We start from the raw sequence: 16,648 nt of genomic DNA, 5'->3' as shown, positions 1-16,648 counted from the left end.
TGGAGGCTGAGGGTGCGGTCTTTACGATATATAGGAGGCTGAGAGTGCGGTCTGTATGATATATTGGAGGCTGAGAGTGCGGTCTGTATGATATATTGGAGGCTGAGAGTGCGGCCTGTACGATATATTGGAGGCTGAGAGTGCGGTCTGTATGATATATTGGAGGCTGAGGGTGCGGTCTTTACGATATATAGGAGGCTGAGAGTGCGGTCTGTATGATATATTGGAGGCTGAGAGTGCGGTCTTTACGATATATTGGAGGCTGAGAGTGCGGCCTGTACGATATATTGGAGGCTGAGAGTGCGGTCTGTATGATATATTGGAGGCTGAGAGTGCGGTCTGTATGATATATTGGAGGCTGAGAGTGCGGTCTGTATGATATATAGGAGGCTGAGAGTGCGGTCTGTTCGATATATAGGAGGCTGAGAGTGTGGTCTGTATGATATATTGGAGGCTGAGGGTGCTGTCTTTACGATATATAGGAGGCTGAGAGTGCGGTCTGTATGATATATAGGAGGCTGAGAGTGTGGTCTGTACGATATATTGGAGGCTGAGGGTGCGGTCTGTACGATATATTGGAGGCTGAGAGTGCGGTCTGTACGATATATTGGAGGCTGAGGGTGCGGTCTTTACGATATATAGGAGGCTGAGAGTGCGGTCTGTACGATATATTGGAGGCTGAGAGCGTTCTCTTTTGCACACTGTACAGCTTGCAAAAAGGCACACGTTTTAGTGGGAGAGGCCAAAAAATGAACACGTAATAAAACTGTTTATGGTAGCCATAGGGTGGGCCCTAGGCATCCCAGTCCGACCCTGTTCATCCAACAAGATTTTCTATTAGACTGTGAACTGTCCTTGTCTTGGTAAATAAAGTTTATTACAAAGCTTGCCATTTTTATGGACAGTTTAAGTAGAAATGTTCAAATATATAAAACTCAAGGATATTTTATTAAAAAATAATTGTTTTTTTATCTTAGCAGATGACTATAACAGGAGATCAGAGGGACAGCTGACATCTTCAACTTTTAAATCTGATGATCTTGAGATCCTACGAGATAGAACTGAAGTGATTGCTGTTACTCCAGATATATCATTATCCATTCACAGCAAAGATTTCTCATCTGATCCTATGAAACAGGTCCCATCTTCTGATTCATTACTGACTACTAAGGAAAATCAAAGTCACAAAAGAGGCAATAAAAAGCCAACTGCTCCTAAAGCAAAGAAGTCATATTCATGTTCAGAATGTGGGAAGTATTTTACATGGAAATCACATTTTGTTACTCACCAGAGAACTCACGCAGGAGCGAAACCTTTTTCCTGTTCAGAAGCTGGGAAATATTTTGCACAGAAATCAAATTTAATTAACTACCAGAGAGCTCGTCCAGGGGAGAAGCCTTTTTCATGTTCAGAATGTGGGAAATGTTTTACAAAGAAATCAACATTTGTTACCCACCAGAGAACTCACACAGGGGAGAAGCCTTTTTCCTGTTCAGAATGTGGGAAATGTTTTGCAAAGAAATCAACTTTTGTTACCCACCAGAGAACTCATACAGGGGAGAAGCCTTTTTCCTGTTCAGAATGTGGGAAATATTTTGCACAGAAATCAACTTTTGTTACCCACCAGAGAACTCACACAGGGGAGAAACCTTTTTCATGTTCAGAATGTGGGAAATGTTTTAACAATAAATCCGATTGTGTTCATCACCAGAGAATTCACACTGGAGAAAAACCTTTTTCATGTTTAGAATGTGGGAAATGTTTTGCAAAGAAATCAACTTTTGTTACCCACCAGAGAACTCACACAGGGGAGAAGCTTTTTTCCTGTTCAGAATGTGGGAAATATTTTGCACAGAAATCAACTTTTGTTACCCACCAGAGAACTCACACAGGGGAGAAACCTTTTTCATGTTCAGAATGTGGAAAATGTTTTGCACATAAATCACAGTTTGTTACCCACCAAAGAAATCACACAGGGGAGAAGCCTTTTTCCTGTTCAGAATGTGGGAAATGTTTTGCACAGAAATCACAATTTGTTACCCACAGGAGAACTCACACAGGGGAGAAGCCTTTTTCATGTTCAGAATGTGGGAAATGTTTTAACAATAAATCAGATTGTGTTAATCACCAGAGAATCCACACAGGGGAGAAGCCTTTTTCTTGTTCAGAATGTGGGAAATGTTTTGCACGTAAATCACATTTTGTTATCCACCAAAGAACTCACACAGGGGAGAAGCCTTTTTCATGTTCAGAATGTGGGAAATGTTTTAACAATAAATCAGGTTGTGTTAAGCACCAGAGAACTCACACAGGGGAGAAGCCTTTTTTATGTTCAGAATGTGGGAAATGTTTTAAATGGAAAATAGATTTTGATCGCCATCAGAGAACTCACACAGAGGAGAAGCCTTTTTCCTGTTCAGAATGTGGGAAATATTTTAACCGGAAATCAGATTTGGTTAATCACCAAAGAACTCACACAGGGGAGAAGCCTTTTTCCTGTTCAGAATGTGGCAAATCTTTTAACTACAAAGGGAATCTTGATGAACACCAAAGAACCCACACAGGAGAGAAGCCTTTTTCATGTTCAGAATGTGGGAAACGTTTTACTCAGAAACCAAATCTTGTTAAACATCAGAGAATTCACACAGCAGAGAAGCCATATTCATGTTCAGAATGTGGGAAATATTTTAAATGGAAAATAAGTCTTGATAGCCATCAAAGAACCCACACAGGGGAGGAGCCTTTTTCCTGTTCAGAATGTGGGAAATGTTTTACTCATAATTCAAGTCTTGTTAAACATCAGATAATTCACACAGCAGAGAAGCCATATTCATGTTCAGTATGTGGGAAAGACTTTAAATGGAAAATAAGTCTTGATCGCCATCAGAGAATTCACACAGGGGAGAAACCTTTTTCATGTTCAGAATGTGGCAAATGTTTAACAATAAATCAAATTGTGTTAAGCACCAGAGAACTCACACAGAGGAGAAGCCTTTTTCCTGTTAATGTGGGAAATATTTTAACCACAAAGCGCTCCTTGATCGCCATCAGAGCAGGCACACAGAAGTGAAGCCTTTTTCATTTTCTTAATGTTGGAAATATTTTACTTGGAAATCATCTGTTAATAAACATCAGAGTCGTCACATAGGGGAGAAGACTTTTTTATATTCATAGTGTCGGAGTAGTTTTAACCCAAACTGAATCTTCTTAAATGGGTTGTCTCTTGTCATTCCTCATGTTTGCTGACATAAAACTAAACTTTATTAATTCCAAATGTAAAACTATACCCATAATTCACCCTCTGAAGGTTAGTCAGAAGGTGACTAATAGAAAAAAACATATACCCCACAGTTCAATATATCGGGTGAGGTGACGTATAAACACTCACTCTCCAAGCCTCTCATTTCTACGGGCTTCATCGTCCTCACCAAAGGCGACTCATCAGGAGACTATTTAATATTGACCTATATTCAAGCAAGACTAGACAAAAAAAACTAAAATCATGTATCATGTATCATGTTATTCGAAACAGTCAGAAAACTAGCCCCATATTGGCAGATCCCAGACCTCAAACTATTTACTTCGGAAGCTTATAAGCCACTCCAGTGTCAGGAATAGATAGTATGATTTTGAATTTACCAAATGGCGGCAATGAAACAAAGAGTGAAAAATTTAAAGGGGTCTGAATACTTTCCATACCCGCTGTATCAGTAAAAATAACTCCTCTTTATTAGGTAAAGAATAAAAGAATTGCAGCATTTTCCGATACCCGTCGCGTCTCCATTTTTTATGATCTCGCATTGGGTGAGGGCTTATTTTTTACTTGCCGAGCTGATGTTTTTAATGGAGACCATTTTGATGTAGATACGATCTTGTGATCGGCCGTTATTGCATTTTAATGCAACGTTGCGGCAACCAAAAAAAGTAATTCTGGCGTTTTGACCTTTTTTCTCGTTACGCCATTTAGCGATCGGGTTAATTCTTTTTTATAGTGATAGATCGGGCGATTCTGAACGCGGCTATAACAAGTATGTGTATGTTTGATTTTTTTATTGCTGTATTTTGAAAGAGGGGTGATTTGAACTTTTATATTTTTTTAACATTTTTAACTTTTTTTTACTTTTGGCATTGTGAAGACATACAGCATTGTATCTTAATTAACCAGATGAATATTTTTTAGCAAACGAAGAATAATAGAATGTTATCTGTATGTTGGCTTTAAATGTAAGTGTTGATTTCTGGTTGGTCAAGAAAACAGACTTTTGTTTGTGTAAGCCGGTAATATTGACATCTATACATCCAAAGGACAAGAGACAGGACAGCAGCCACAACATCATCACAAGGGACACGGATCTATCATTCTATAGGAAACAACCTAGGGGTTTTCAGCCTCGGTTGGAAGAATACAGATCTGCTCCATTGGCCATTGCTGAACCATGGATACGTTTGGAGACAGGTTGTGATCCTCGGATCAACTGGCCTTGTATGGACTGTCAATTTCCTATGCTTGTCATTACCCCTGTGTGTGTGCGCCACAGGTGGAGTTGCGACCCTGGAAGATCTGTAGTCACAGCAGCTATTATCCTGGCGGGTCAGTGGAGGGTGAGACTCTGTAATGTGCCCCATCTTGGGTATTTTTCTGGGACTGTTCTATGTGTTAGCATACAAAGAGATAAACTGCACGGCAGGGAAATCACGGCCGCCACATGTGCTCGGTGCGATACTGCTCAGTGAGCCATGATGAGCTCATGTAACCGGACACTTCGGGTGCACACCAAGTAAAGAAAGTGTGGACCCGCAGAAGCGCAAAATGGCCGTCATCACTCGCATACTCCATCTCCCTGAGGACATGCTGTGAACTGCTTGATCAATAAAGAACAGACTTTTTACACTGGTGAGTGCCACCTCATCTTTTCTTCGTGTTCTATGTGTTATGTGCCTGTTCTGTGGTACAGTAAAGCATTGCCCACACTGTGTTACCCTCACCCTGTGTTGTCTGAGTAGCGTTTTGCCCATGTTAAAAGGAGAGCGGGAGATCGGCGGGATGATCCCTGGTCCGTGCGGTTTTGGCTAGTGGGCGGCGCTCATAGCATTCCGGCAGTGACAAGCATAGAGGTCTGCTGGAGACCTCTGGTTGTCATGCCAACCCATCGGTGACCCATGATCATGTGACGGGGTCACCGATGGGCGGGATTTCCGGTGCACTTGCTGGAAGTGCGCATTAAATGCCGCTGTCAGAGGTTGTTCGGGGCAAATGGCAGCTGTTCAAAATAGCTGACGTGCCGGAAAAGATGTCGGCTCACCGCCGGAGCCCACATCAAAGGGAGGAAGTATATTTACACCCGGTGTCGGAAAGGGGTTAAAGGGGATTGTTTTTACAGAGCCAGAAGTGGTAATCAATCATGTATACATACAGATAATTACAGAAATACACAGCTTCTAATGGTAAATAGTATAAGTTACCACAAGAAAATATAATTTGTGTAAACCATGTGTAGATATAAAAATTCAGGCAAATGTCAAATGTTGTAGCTCCATCTAGTGGCCATGTGCAAAAGTGCCATCAGAGTAAAATGTTGGCGTGACACCTAATAGTGGTTGGGACATACCCCTGATGGCTTATTGGTGCAAACCGAGCGACCTGGGGCAAATGCCAATCAGAGGTCACAGGGAGCGAGTATACCCCACGTGGGTACATGAATCTGTGACTCCCCCGGGTGGTGTGTCACGTGCGGGATCCAGGAAACAGCGTCACACGCCATCCCGGGTAACTCCGCCTCCAGGCACCTCTGATTGGATGGTGTCACACCGAAGAGGAGTGACCGGAATGACACTGGATGGACTCGTCGCCATGGAGACCGGACTAGGCCACACCACGCGAGAGTTCAGCATCCCCAGTGAAGCAGGAGGTTCAGGATGAAAACCTGTTGGTAAGACCAAGATGAATAATGCTGCATAGAGCCATCTGGTAGTGATCAATCAGGTAAAGTGATAGTGAGGGGGGTCTGGAAACAAAACTGCATGTGAAAAGTGCCAAATGTGACCCCACCAAGTGACCAGTGAGAGCGCAACTGTGCAACGGGTAAGAAAAGGGAATAAACAGTGATATGGTAAAGATATAAAGAGAAAAGCAGCTTAATAACAGTGATGATAATAAAATCTATGGGAAGTGTTTGTGGTGAAGTGTATACACTCCTAGAAATGTTTCCTCTACAGTATAGAGATATAAGTGATCAGTATTAGGACGTGTAACAAAGAGGAATCTGTTATTATATAGAGAGAATGTAACGAGCAATAAATGACGGGAATAATCGGGAATGACATTGTTATTAGTAATATAATGAGATCCCAGCACCTGACACTTCCCGGGATATATGGGCTTATATTAGAATCCCAATTACCAACTGGAAAGATAACAACAAAGGGAAAAGGGCGGAACAAAAAACAAGCCCCAAACACCTCATAACCCACAATGTAAGGGCAGAAAAATACCGGAAAATATAAGTTTCTATTCACACTGCAATATTAGTCACATGTGATCTGTGTCTCTTCCAGAAGAAAAGTCATCACAGTGTCATTCCCCATAATAACCGTATAGAGGAGGAAATGATCGCGGAGAGAGCGTCCATTGTTAGAATAGTGGGGAGACACAGATGGGATCCTGTTGTGAGTTCATTTTTCCCTTCACCAGTGAGGTCTGATGAACTCCCTCTTCTGGCGAAGGAAGATAGTGAGGCTGATTACCAAACAGCTGAGCAGGTAGATGATGACTGGGTCACAGGAACTGATGACTGGATATAAGGCAGCCGACGCCCTGCTGCCTTGCCGGTGATTTTCCTGCTGGATTCTTGGAGACCAGTCTGATTTCTGCTTCTCAAAGTGAAGTTTTGCTCTGCCTTTTGTACACTTTAGTTCTGGTTTTGTTTGCCTTGTTTTTTTTTGGAGTTCAGCCATCCCCGGCCGGGGGTGAGCTGAATTCCATTTTTTCTCTGATCTGTTGATCTCTGGCTCTGTCTTCAGAATATACCTGAGTGCTGATATAGTCTTTTGAAGCCTAGCGACTTCAGGGCCTGTTTCTCCTATCAGACGGTTGGGACATTTTTTGGATAGGGTTTTTTGCGGATTGCAGACAGCAGCTTTTCTATCCTGTCCTATTTAGTTAGCTTGGGCCCCATCATTTGCTCATCCTATCTTTCTATCTGTGTTAGTGTTTTTCATCTTGCTTCACCGTCATTATATGTTGGGGGCTGCCTATTGCTTTGGGGTCTGCTCTGGGGCAGTTTAGATTTCCCCTTTCTTTCTTTAGGCCTATTTAGTTCTCCGGCTGTGATCGAGGGGTCTAGGGCACCGTAGGAACCCCCCACGGCTACTGCTAGTTGTTGTGGATAGGATCAGGGGTCTGCAATCTGATAGCTGCCAACTTCTCTGGTTTTCTGGACTTAGCTATTATTTTTGTTTTTTCCTCCTTCGGTGACTCATCCATAACAGAATCACCGGCCATACCGCAGATCCTAGGGTACTCAATAGCAGGAAAGAATTGTAAAAAAAAGAAGGTGTCAGAATTTCTTTGTGTATATTTTTTCCTCTATATCTCTGAGGCCGTAGGGGGAATTTTTTTTCTCTCAATGGAGAGGAAGCAATTGTCTGATCATGTGGAGCAGCTTGCTGCGGAAGTGCGGGGAATTTCCGCCTATCTTACTCATTCACATGCTGCTGAACCAAAGATCCCTACTCCTGATGTGTTTTTTGGGGATCGGTCTACATTTTTGAATTTCAAGAATAATTGCAAATTATTTTTTTGCCTTGAAGCCTAACTCGTCGGGGAGCTCCGCGCAGCGGGTTAAAATTGTCATCTCTTTGCTGTGCGGCAATCCCCAGGATTGGGCGTTTTCTTTGAAACCTGATGATCCTATTCTAAATAATGTGGATGCATTTTTTCAAGCCTTGGGGTTGTTGTATGATGAACCTAATGCTATTGATCAAGCTGAGAAAGCCCTGTTGGCAGTGAGCCAGGGTCAGGATTCTGCAGAGTTATACTGTCAAAAATTCCGAAAGTGGGCAGTCCTTACTACCTGGAATGATGGTGCCTTGGCAGCTCTCTTTCGGAAGGGTTTGTCAGAAACCGTAAAAGATACTATGGTGGGATTTCCTGTTCCCTCTGGTCTTGACGATTCTATGTCATTAGCCATTCAGGTTGATCGGCGTTTGCGTGAACGCAAGACCGCACGAGAGGTTTTGCCACATGTTGAACAAATGTCTGAACCTATGCAATGTGATAGAGTTTTGTCCAGGGCGCAACGTCAGGAGTTCAGAAGGCATAATAAGCTGTGTTTTTTTTGTGGAGATGCCTCGCATATTATTTCTGTCTGCCCTAAACGAGAGAAACGTTGTGCTCACACGTTTTCTGTGGGTGGTGTTCAACCTAAGTTTCTTCTAGCAATTACTCTGATCTGCTCCCTGTCCACATTTTCCGCCAAGGCTTTTGTGGATTCGGGAGCAGCTCTGAACCTGATGGACTTGGATTTTACTAAACGTTGTGGATTTCCTATGATGCCTTTGCGGACGCCTATCCCTTTGAGGGGTATTGATGCGACTCCTTTGGCGAAAAATAAACCTCAGTTTTGGACCCAGGTGGTAATGCGGGTCGCCCCAGACCATCAAGAAAATTGCAGATTTTTGGTGTTGCATAATTTGCATGATACCATTGTTCTGGGGTTTCCCTGGTTGCAAATCCATAATCCAGTTTTGGATTGGAAATCTGTGTCTGTGGTGAGTTGGGGTTGTCGGTGTGCCCTTAGCGATGCTCCTGTTTTCTCCACCTCTCCCCAGTCGCATGATGTTCCTGACTATTTGGCTGACTTTTATGATGAATTTAGTGAGAATGAGTCTGCGTCTTTGTCTCCTCATAGGAGTTATGACTGTGCAATTGAGCTGAGCCCGGGGTGTAAATTTCCCAAGGGTCGTCTTTTCAATTTATCTGTACCCGAGCACGAGGCTATGCGATCCTATATTAAGGAGTCGTTGGAGAAGGGTCATATTAGACTATCCTCTTCACCTTTAGGTGCTGATTTTTTTTTCGTGGCTAAAAAAGATGGTTCATTAAGGCCTTGTATTGACTATCGTGCCCTCAACAAAATTTGTTAAATATCAGTATCCGTTACCCCTGATTTCTGATCTATTCTCCAGAGGTAAAGGTGCTTGCTGGTTTACCAAGCTTGACCTCTGGGGGGCGTATAATCTTATTCGCATTAAGCATGGGGATGAATGGAAGACGGCGTGTAATACTCCGGAGGGACATTTTGAGTACCTGGTGATGCCTTTTGGGCTCACTAATGCCCCTTCTGTCTTCCAATCCTTCATGAACGATATTTTCCGAGACTTTGTGGATAAATTTTTGATTATCTATTTGGATGATATTTTGATCTTTTCCAAGGATTGGGACTCCCATGTGGAACATGTTCGGACTGTGTTCCGGATTTTGAGGGAGAATTCCCTGTACTTCAAGGGATCGAAATGCCTTTTTGGGGTACAGAGGATTTCATTTTTGGGATTCATTTTGTCTCCGTCAACTATTGAAATGGACCCGGCCAAGGTACAGGCCATTTATGATTGGGTTCAGCCCACTTCTTTGAAGGCCCTTCAGAAGTTTTTGGGTTTTGCTAATTTTTATCGGAAATTTATAGCTAATTTTTCTAGTATTGCCAGGCCATCGACTGATTTGACTAAGAAGGGAGCTGATGTGCTGAATTGGTCTCCGGAGGCTGTTTCTTCCTTTCAGGAGCTGAAGCGAAGATTCACTTCTGCTCCGGTTCTGCGGCAACCTGATGTCTCACTCCCGTTTCAGGTAGAGGTGGGCGCCTCTGAGATTGGTGCAGGAGCTGTTTTGTCCCAAAAAGATCCTGTGACATCTAAAATGAATCCCTGTGCTTTCTTTTCCCGAAAGTTCTCCCCATCCGAACGTAACTATGATGTGGGGAATCGGGAACTGTTGGCCATGAAATGGGCATTTGAGGAGTGGAGACATTGGTTGGAGGGAGCTAAACACCAGGTCGTGGTCCTTACTGACCACAAGAATTTGATTTACCTAGAGTCGGCCAAACGCTTGAATCCTAGACAGGCTAGGTGGGCCTTGTTTTTCACACGTTTTGATTTTGTGGTCTCTTTTCTTCCTGGCACTAAGAATGTCAAGGCAGACGCCCTCTCTAGGAGTTTCTTTGCTGATTCTCCTGTTGTGACCAAGCCTGCTACCATCTTAGGTGAGGGGGTAGTTCTTTCTGCCATCTCGCCCGATTTGAGACGTGCTCTGGAAGAGTTTCAGGAGGACAAACCTGAGCATTGTCCCAGTGGAAAGCTGTATGTTCCTGACCAGTGGAGGAAGAGAGTGATGTCTGAAGTTCATTGCTCTGCATTGGCTGGTCATCCAGGTATTTTTGGTACTAGAGATCTGGTGAGTCGGTCTTTTTGGTGGCCCGCCTTGTCTCGTGATGTCAGGAATTTTGTGCAGTCCTGTGGGACTTGCTCCCGGTCTAAACCTTGTTCTCGCTCTAGTGGGTTGTTGATGCCTTTGCCGGTGCCCAAGAGGCCATGGACCCATATTTCAATGGATTTTATCTCTGATATGCCTGTCTCTCAGAGAATGACCGTTATTTGGGTGATTTGTGATAGATTCTCTAAGATGGTCCATCTTGTACCACTCCCTAAGTTGCCATCTTCCTCTGAGTTGGTGCCCTTGTTTTTGCAACAGGTAGTTCGCTTGCACGGGATTCCTGAGAACATTGTGTCTGACAGAGGAGTTCAGTTTGTGTCTAGATTTTGGAGGACTTTCTGTTCCAAGCTGGGAATTCAGTTGTCCTTCTCCTCTACGTTTCACCCTCAGACCAACGGGCAGACGGAGAGAACAAACCAGACTTTGGAGTCGTATTTGAGATGTTTTATTTCCGCTGATCAGGATGATTGGGTTTCATTTTTGCCCTTGGCCAAATTTGCTTTAAATAATAGAGCTAGTTCTGCCACTTTGTTGTCACCTTTTTTTTGTAACTTTGGGTTTCATCCTCGATTTTCTTCAGGGCAGGTGGAGCCTTCTGCCTGCCCAGGTGTTGAGACTGTGGTGGAGAGAATGCACCAGATCTAGGACCAAGTGGTAGATAAATTGTCTCTCTCCCAGGAAAAGGCCCAGCGGTTTTCCAACCGACATAGGACCATTGGTCCCCAGTTTAAGGTGGGTGATATGGTTTGGTTGTCATCAAAAAATATCGCTATGAAGGTGGCTTCTCCTAAGTTTAAGCTTAGATTTATTGGACCTTACAAGATTTTGGAGATTATTAATCCGGTCTCTTTTCGGTTGGCTCTTCCTGTCACGTTTAAGATTCATAATGTGTTCCATAAGTCCTTGTTGAAGAGGTTTGTTGGTTTGGGGTGGCACCTCCTGACCCTGTATTGGTTGAAGGTAACATGGAGTATGAGGTAGAGAAGATACTGGATTCCTGTCTGGCTAGACGGAGACTCCAGTATTTGGTTAAGTGGAAGGGTTATGGTCAGGAGGATAATTACTGGGTCTCTGGCTCTGATATTCATGCCGAAAGATTGGTGCGTGCCTTTCATCGGGCTCACCCGGATCACCCTGGTGGCATGGATGAGGGTTCGGTGACCCTTCCACAAGGGGGAGGTACTTTTGTGAGTTCATTTTTCCCTTCACCATTGAGGTCTGATGAACTCCCTCCTCTGGTGAAGGAAGGTAGTGAGACTGATTACCAAACACCTGGGCAGCTAGATGATAACTGGGTGGCTGGAATTGAGGACTGGATATAAGGCTGCCGACGCCCTTCTTCCTGGCTGGTGATTTTCCTGCTGGATTCTTGGAGACCAGTCTGATTTCTGCGTCTTAAAGCTAAGTTTTTCTGCTCTGCTTTGTACTCTTCAGTTTTGTTTTTGTTTTGCCTTGTTTTTTGGGAGTTCTGCCATCCCCGGCTGGGGGTGAGGTGAATTCCATTTTTGTCTCTGATCTTTTGATCTTTTGCTTTGTCTTCAGAATATACCTGAGTACTGGTAGAGTCTTTTGAAGCCTAGCGACTTCATGGCCTGTTTTTCCTATCAGTCGGTTGGCTCATTTTGATAGGGTTTTTGCGGATGGCAGACAGCAGCTTTCCTATCCTGTCCTATGTAGTTAGCTTGGGCCCCATCATTTGCTCAACCTATCTTTCTATCTGTGTTAGTGTTTTCATCTTGCTTCACCGTCATTATATGTTGGGGGCTGCCTATTGCTTTGGGGGCTGCTCTGGGGCAGTTTAGTTTTTCCCCTTTCTGTCTTTAGGCTATGTAGCTCTCCGGCTGTGATCGAGGGGTCTAGGGCACCGTAGGAACCCCCCACGGCTACTGCTAGTTGTTGTGGATAGGTTCAGGGGTCTGCAATCCGATAGCTGCCAACCTCTCTGGTTTTTCTGGACTTAGCTGGTATTTTGTTTTTTCCTCCTTCGGTGACTCATCATAACACCCACCTCCACCTTGCTGGCGTCTGAGTCGGAGAGGAGCTCTCTGGCTTTACTGATCCAGCCTCGGGCCCATCCATCTGGCCCATCAAGATTCACTCTCATTTTATCAGTCCATAAAACCTTAGAAAAATCAGTCTTTACATATTCCTTGGCCTAGTCTTGACGTTTTATCTTATGTTTCTTGTTCAAAGGTGGTTGTTTTTCAGCCTTCCTTACCTTGGCCATGTCCCTGAGTATGGCACACCTTGAGCTTTTTGATACTCCAGCAACGTTGCAGCTCTGAAATATGGCAAAACTGGTGGCAAATGGCAACTTGGCAGCTTTACGCTTGATTTTCCTCAATTCATGGGCAGTTATTTTGAGCCTTTTTTTATCAACACGTTTCTTGCGACCCTGTTGGCTATTTGCCATGAAACGCTTGATTGTTCGGTGATCACGCTTCAAAAGTTTGGCAATTTCAAGACTGCTGCATCCCTCTGCAAGACATCTTACAATTTTTGACTTTCATAGTCCGTCAAATCTCTCTTCTGACCCATTTTGCCAAAGGAAAGGAAGTTGCCTAATAATTAAGCACACCTTATCTAGGGTGTTGATGTCATTAGATCACACCCCTCATTACAGAGATGCAATCACCTGATTTACATAATTGACAGTTGGCTTTCAAGCCTATACAGCTTGGTGTAGGACAACATGTATAAAAAGGATGATGTAATCAAAATACTCATTTGCCTAATAATTCTGCACACAGTGTATATGGGGCCCATCATATACTAGAGCATCATATGGGGTTCATTATTTATGGGGAATCACATGGAGCCCATTATATGAAGCATTACATATGGGGACCAGTATATTTGGAGCATTATATGGGGCTCATCATACACTGGAGCATTATAAATGGGGCCCAATATACACTGGAGCATCATATGGGGCCCATTATATATGGAGCATTATATAGGCCCATCATACACTGGAGCATCATCCATGGGGACCATCATACACTGGAGCATTATAAATGGGGCCTATCATACACTGGAGCATCATATAGGGGGCCCATTATACACGGGAGCATTGTAAATGGGGCCCATCATACACTGGAGCATCATATACGGGGCCCATTATACACTGGAGCATCATATGGGGCCCATTTTATATGGAGCATTATACAGTATAGGCCCATCATACACTGGAGCATCATCCATGGGGGTCCAGCATATACTGAAGCATTATGTGGAGCTCATCATATACTGTATGGAACATTATATGGGATAAATTATTTATGGAGCAATATATGGGGATCATTATTCTGTATAGTGCACTATGTGGTGGCAATAATACTGTATGGTGGAATATACTGTCCAGTTTTTGAGATATTGTAGAATTTAAAATAGATACCACTCATGTAATGTAAGAAGTGAACTATTTGTCATTGTACTATACCTATATTTCTCTGCCGTATCGGAGCATCATGAATTGTGGTATGTGTTAAAGGGGCCCACTGGGACTTTTTGGCCTGGGGCCCACGAAAACCTGGAGCCAGCCCTGCCCCCCCACAACTTTAGCCAAATAACCCCCAGTTTTTTTTTAAACACAAACTTTATTTCAAATTTTCATAAACAATGCACCGTTTCATATATTAAAACGTATTTCCAATAAACAGACAATAACTTAGCCTATCCTCCTCCCATCCAACCCTCCCTTAAGCTAACCCTAGTCATCGTACATTTTCGGTAACCCCCCCTCGCAACTTCGCACACACTATATGCCTAGACCACTTGGAAAACACAGATTATAATCACCACCTCTGTGATATAGCACCACGTGTTTTATCCCCCCGTCCCAACCCGGATCTTACACCTCACCTTCATTAATCACCTTCAATTTCCCCAAAGTGCCATGGATATCTTCCAATATATACCATTCTGTATACTTAAAGGGAGTTACTATTTTCCTTATTTCCTCTTCACCGCACTGTTGTACTATGAAATTCCTCCATTTTTTGAAAAATTTACCCGTCAGGCCCTCCTTATTCCTTTCCGCCTCCAGCTGTTCGATTCTGAGTAATGATTTAATCTGCCTCAACGCCTCTTCCTCTGACGGCACACTTCCTTCAAGCCATTTGGACAATAAAGCCCTTTTGCCTATCATAGCCACTCCATGGAACAATTTTGGTAATTTGGGCCTCTGGTCCCCCCCTCCTGCTATTATTTGCCCCTTGTTCCTATAATGGAAGATCCACAGCAATGGATCCAGTTCGACTTCCACACTCCCCACTTTTTGTATAAATGTTTGCAATCTTTTCCAGAATTTCTGGCTCTCTGGGCATTGCCAGATCCCATGAAACAGGTCCGTTTTTGACCATTTACATTTGGGACATTGGATCACTCTGTTTATCTGTTGTGTATTTGGGATGTTAAAACCATAGATTGCTCTATGCATCAACCGAAATTGTGTATCCCTCCACCCTTCATTAATCACCTCCTTCCTCATCGTCATCCACCCCTGCAATATCTTGTCCCCTACTTCGACGTCCTCTAATTGTCTTGCCCATGCTCTCCAGATTTGTTCTGGGCATATTGGAATCAAAACCTCCCTCATAGCTTTATATAAAGCTGAAATAGTGTTCTCATGTCGATCTTTCATAATAATTCGGTCCATGTCATTCGTCACCTGTTCCATACTAACATCCCTCAATTGTAACATTAACCCTTTTTCTATCTGTTTGTATTGAAGGATTTGGAATGTGGATAGCCCATATTTTGTCACGATTTCCTGGTATGTCAGCCATCTATTTTCCGTTTCATGTAATAGATCCGTCACCCCTTCTATCCCCTTATTCCTCCATTCTGAAAATAATTTATTGTCCCTTCCCGCTGGGAAATCTGGGAATTTCCATATATTGAGATGTTTGGAGATTCTCCAGGACAAACCGAATTTTTTCCTCACTGCTTTCCAAGCCATCACCGTATCTCTACATACCAGTGAGTGTTTGATTTTCTTCGGTATGTTAGCCAATGACGTGTGAAGTAATGCCCCTAAATTCCAGGGTTTACAAAACTCACTCTCTAAACGTATGTCTGAGTGCCCGTTTGTCTTCCTTAACCAGTCTATGGCGTGTCTCATCAGGCATGCCAAGTTATACCCTCTAATATTTGGCATTTTGATGCCTCCTTTTTCCAAAGATTGCATTAATTTTTCCGTTTTGATTCTTGGTCTTTTCCCCCTCCACAAGAATGTCGAGAATGCTTTATTCAGTCTATTTATGTCTGTATGCTTCAATAACATGGGGATTGTCTGCATTGGGTAGAGTAACTTTGGAAAACTCATCATCTTCAAAAGATGATTTCTACCTAGCAATGATAGCTGTAGCCCTTCCCACATCCTTAGTTCCCGTTCTATTTTCTTTATCAAAGGTTTGTAGTTCAATTCGTATATCGACGCTGTTGTACGTCCCATCTGTATTCCCAAATATTTAAGGTGAGACCGTGCTATCGGTATCCCAGAGATGCCATCTCTTGTTCCATCGGCAACCATCAATTGCATCTTTTGCTCACACAGAAACAAAATTTCACACTTTGCTCTGTTCAATTTAAAGCCTGATAAGCCCCCAAACTCCTCTCTCTGTTTTATCACTTTTGGGAGATCCCTCTGAGGGTTGTTCATAAATAGTATGATATCATCCGCAAATAGGGCTGAACACAATTGTTCCTTCCCGACCCTAATACCTTCGAAACAATCTCCTTCATTTAACAGTCTAGACAATGTCTCAATGGCCAGATTAAACAGGAGGGGTGACAGTGGACATCCCTGTCTAGTCCCCTTGCTCAATGGGAAAGATCTTGACAGGAACCCGGGCGTCGCCACCCTCGCCTGAGGATTCGCATACAATACCCCTATGAATGTACGAAAGGCTCCCCTTATCCCCATGTTATCTAGTACCGTCTCCAGCCATGTCCACCCCACGCTATCAAACGCTTTTTCAGCATCAAGTGTGACCATGGCTGGACACTCCTCCTTTCAAAGATCCCTATGTCTAATGGCATCCATTACCAGCATAGCCCTCCGCACATTCGTCACCGCTGCCCTCCCCTTAACGAACCCCGATTGTGCCGGTGATATTAAATTTGGTAGTATCTCCGCCAATCTATTGGCCATCAATT

At 43.4% G+C, this 16,648-nt stretch overlaps 1 protein-coding gene and 1 pseudogene across 3 annotated transcripts in view; one reads left to right on the top strand and one right to left on the bottom strand.

Annotated features, from left to right (window-relative positions):
• LOC141076435 (uncharacterized) overlaps positions 1 to 4,894 on the top strand; it is a 151,740-nt gene extending 146,846 nt beyond the window's left edge. For all 3 annotated transcript variants that reach the window (XM_073563884.1, XM_073563883.1, XM_073563885.1), the window contains one exon: positions 981 to 4,894. In XM_073563884.1, coding sequence (XP_073419985.1) covers positions 981 to 3,070 — 2,090 coding nt within the window. In that variant the 3' untranslated portion in view covers positions 3,071 to 4,894. The remainder of the gene's footprint in view (positions 1 to 980) is intronic.
• LOC141076439 (uncharacterized) overlaps positions 1 to 16,648 on the bottom strand; it is a 70,129-nt pseudogene that overhangs the window by 47,337 nt on the left and 6,144 nt on the right.

This window comes from Dendrobates tinctorius, unplaced genomic scaffold (assembly GCF_039654945.1).
Source record: "Dendrobates tinctorius isolate UK_male_01 unplaced genomic scaffold, ASM3965494v1 ptg000404l, whole genome shotgun sequence".
NCBI classification, from domain to species: Eukaryota; Metazoa; Chordata; class Amphibia; order Anura; family Dendrobatidae; genus Dendrobates; species Dendrobates tinctorius.
This window is presented reverse-complemented; position numbering and strand designations above follow the sequence as displayed.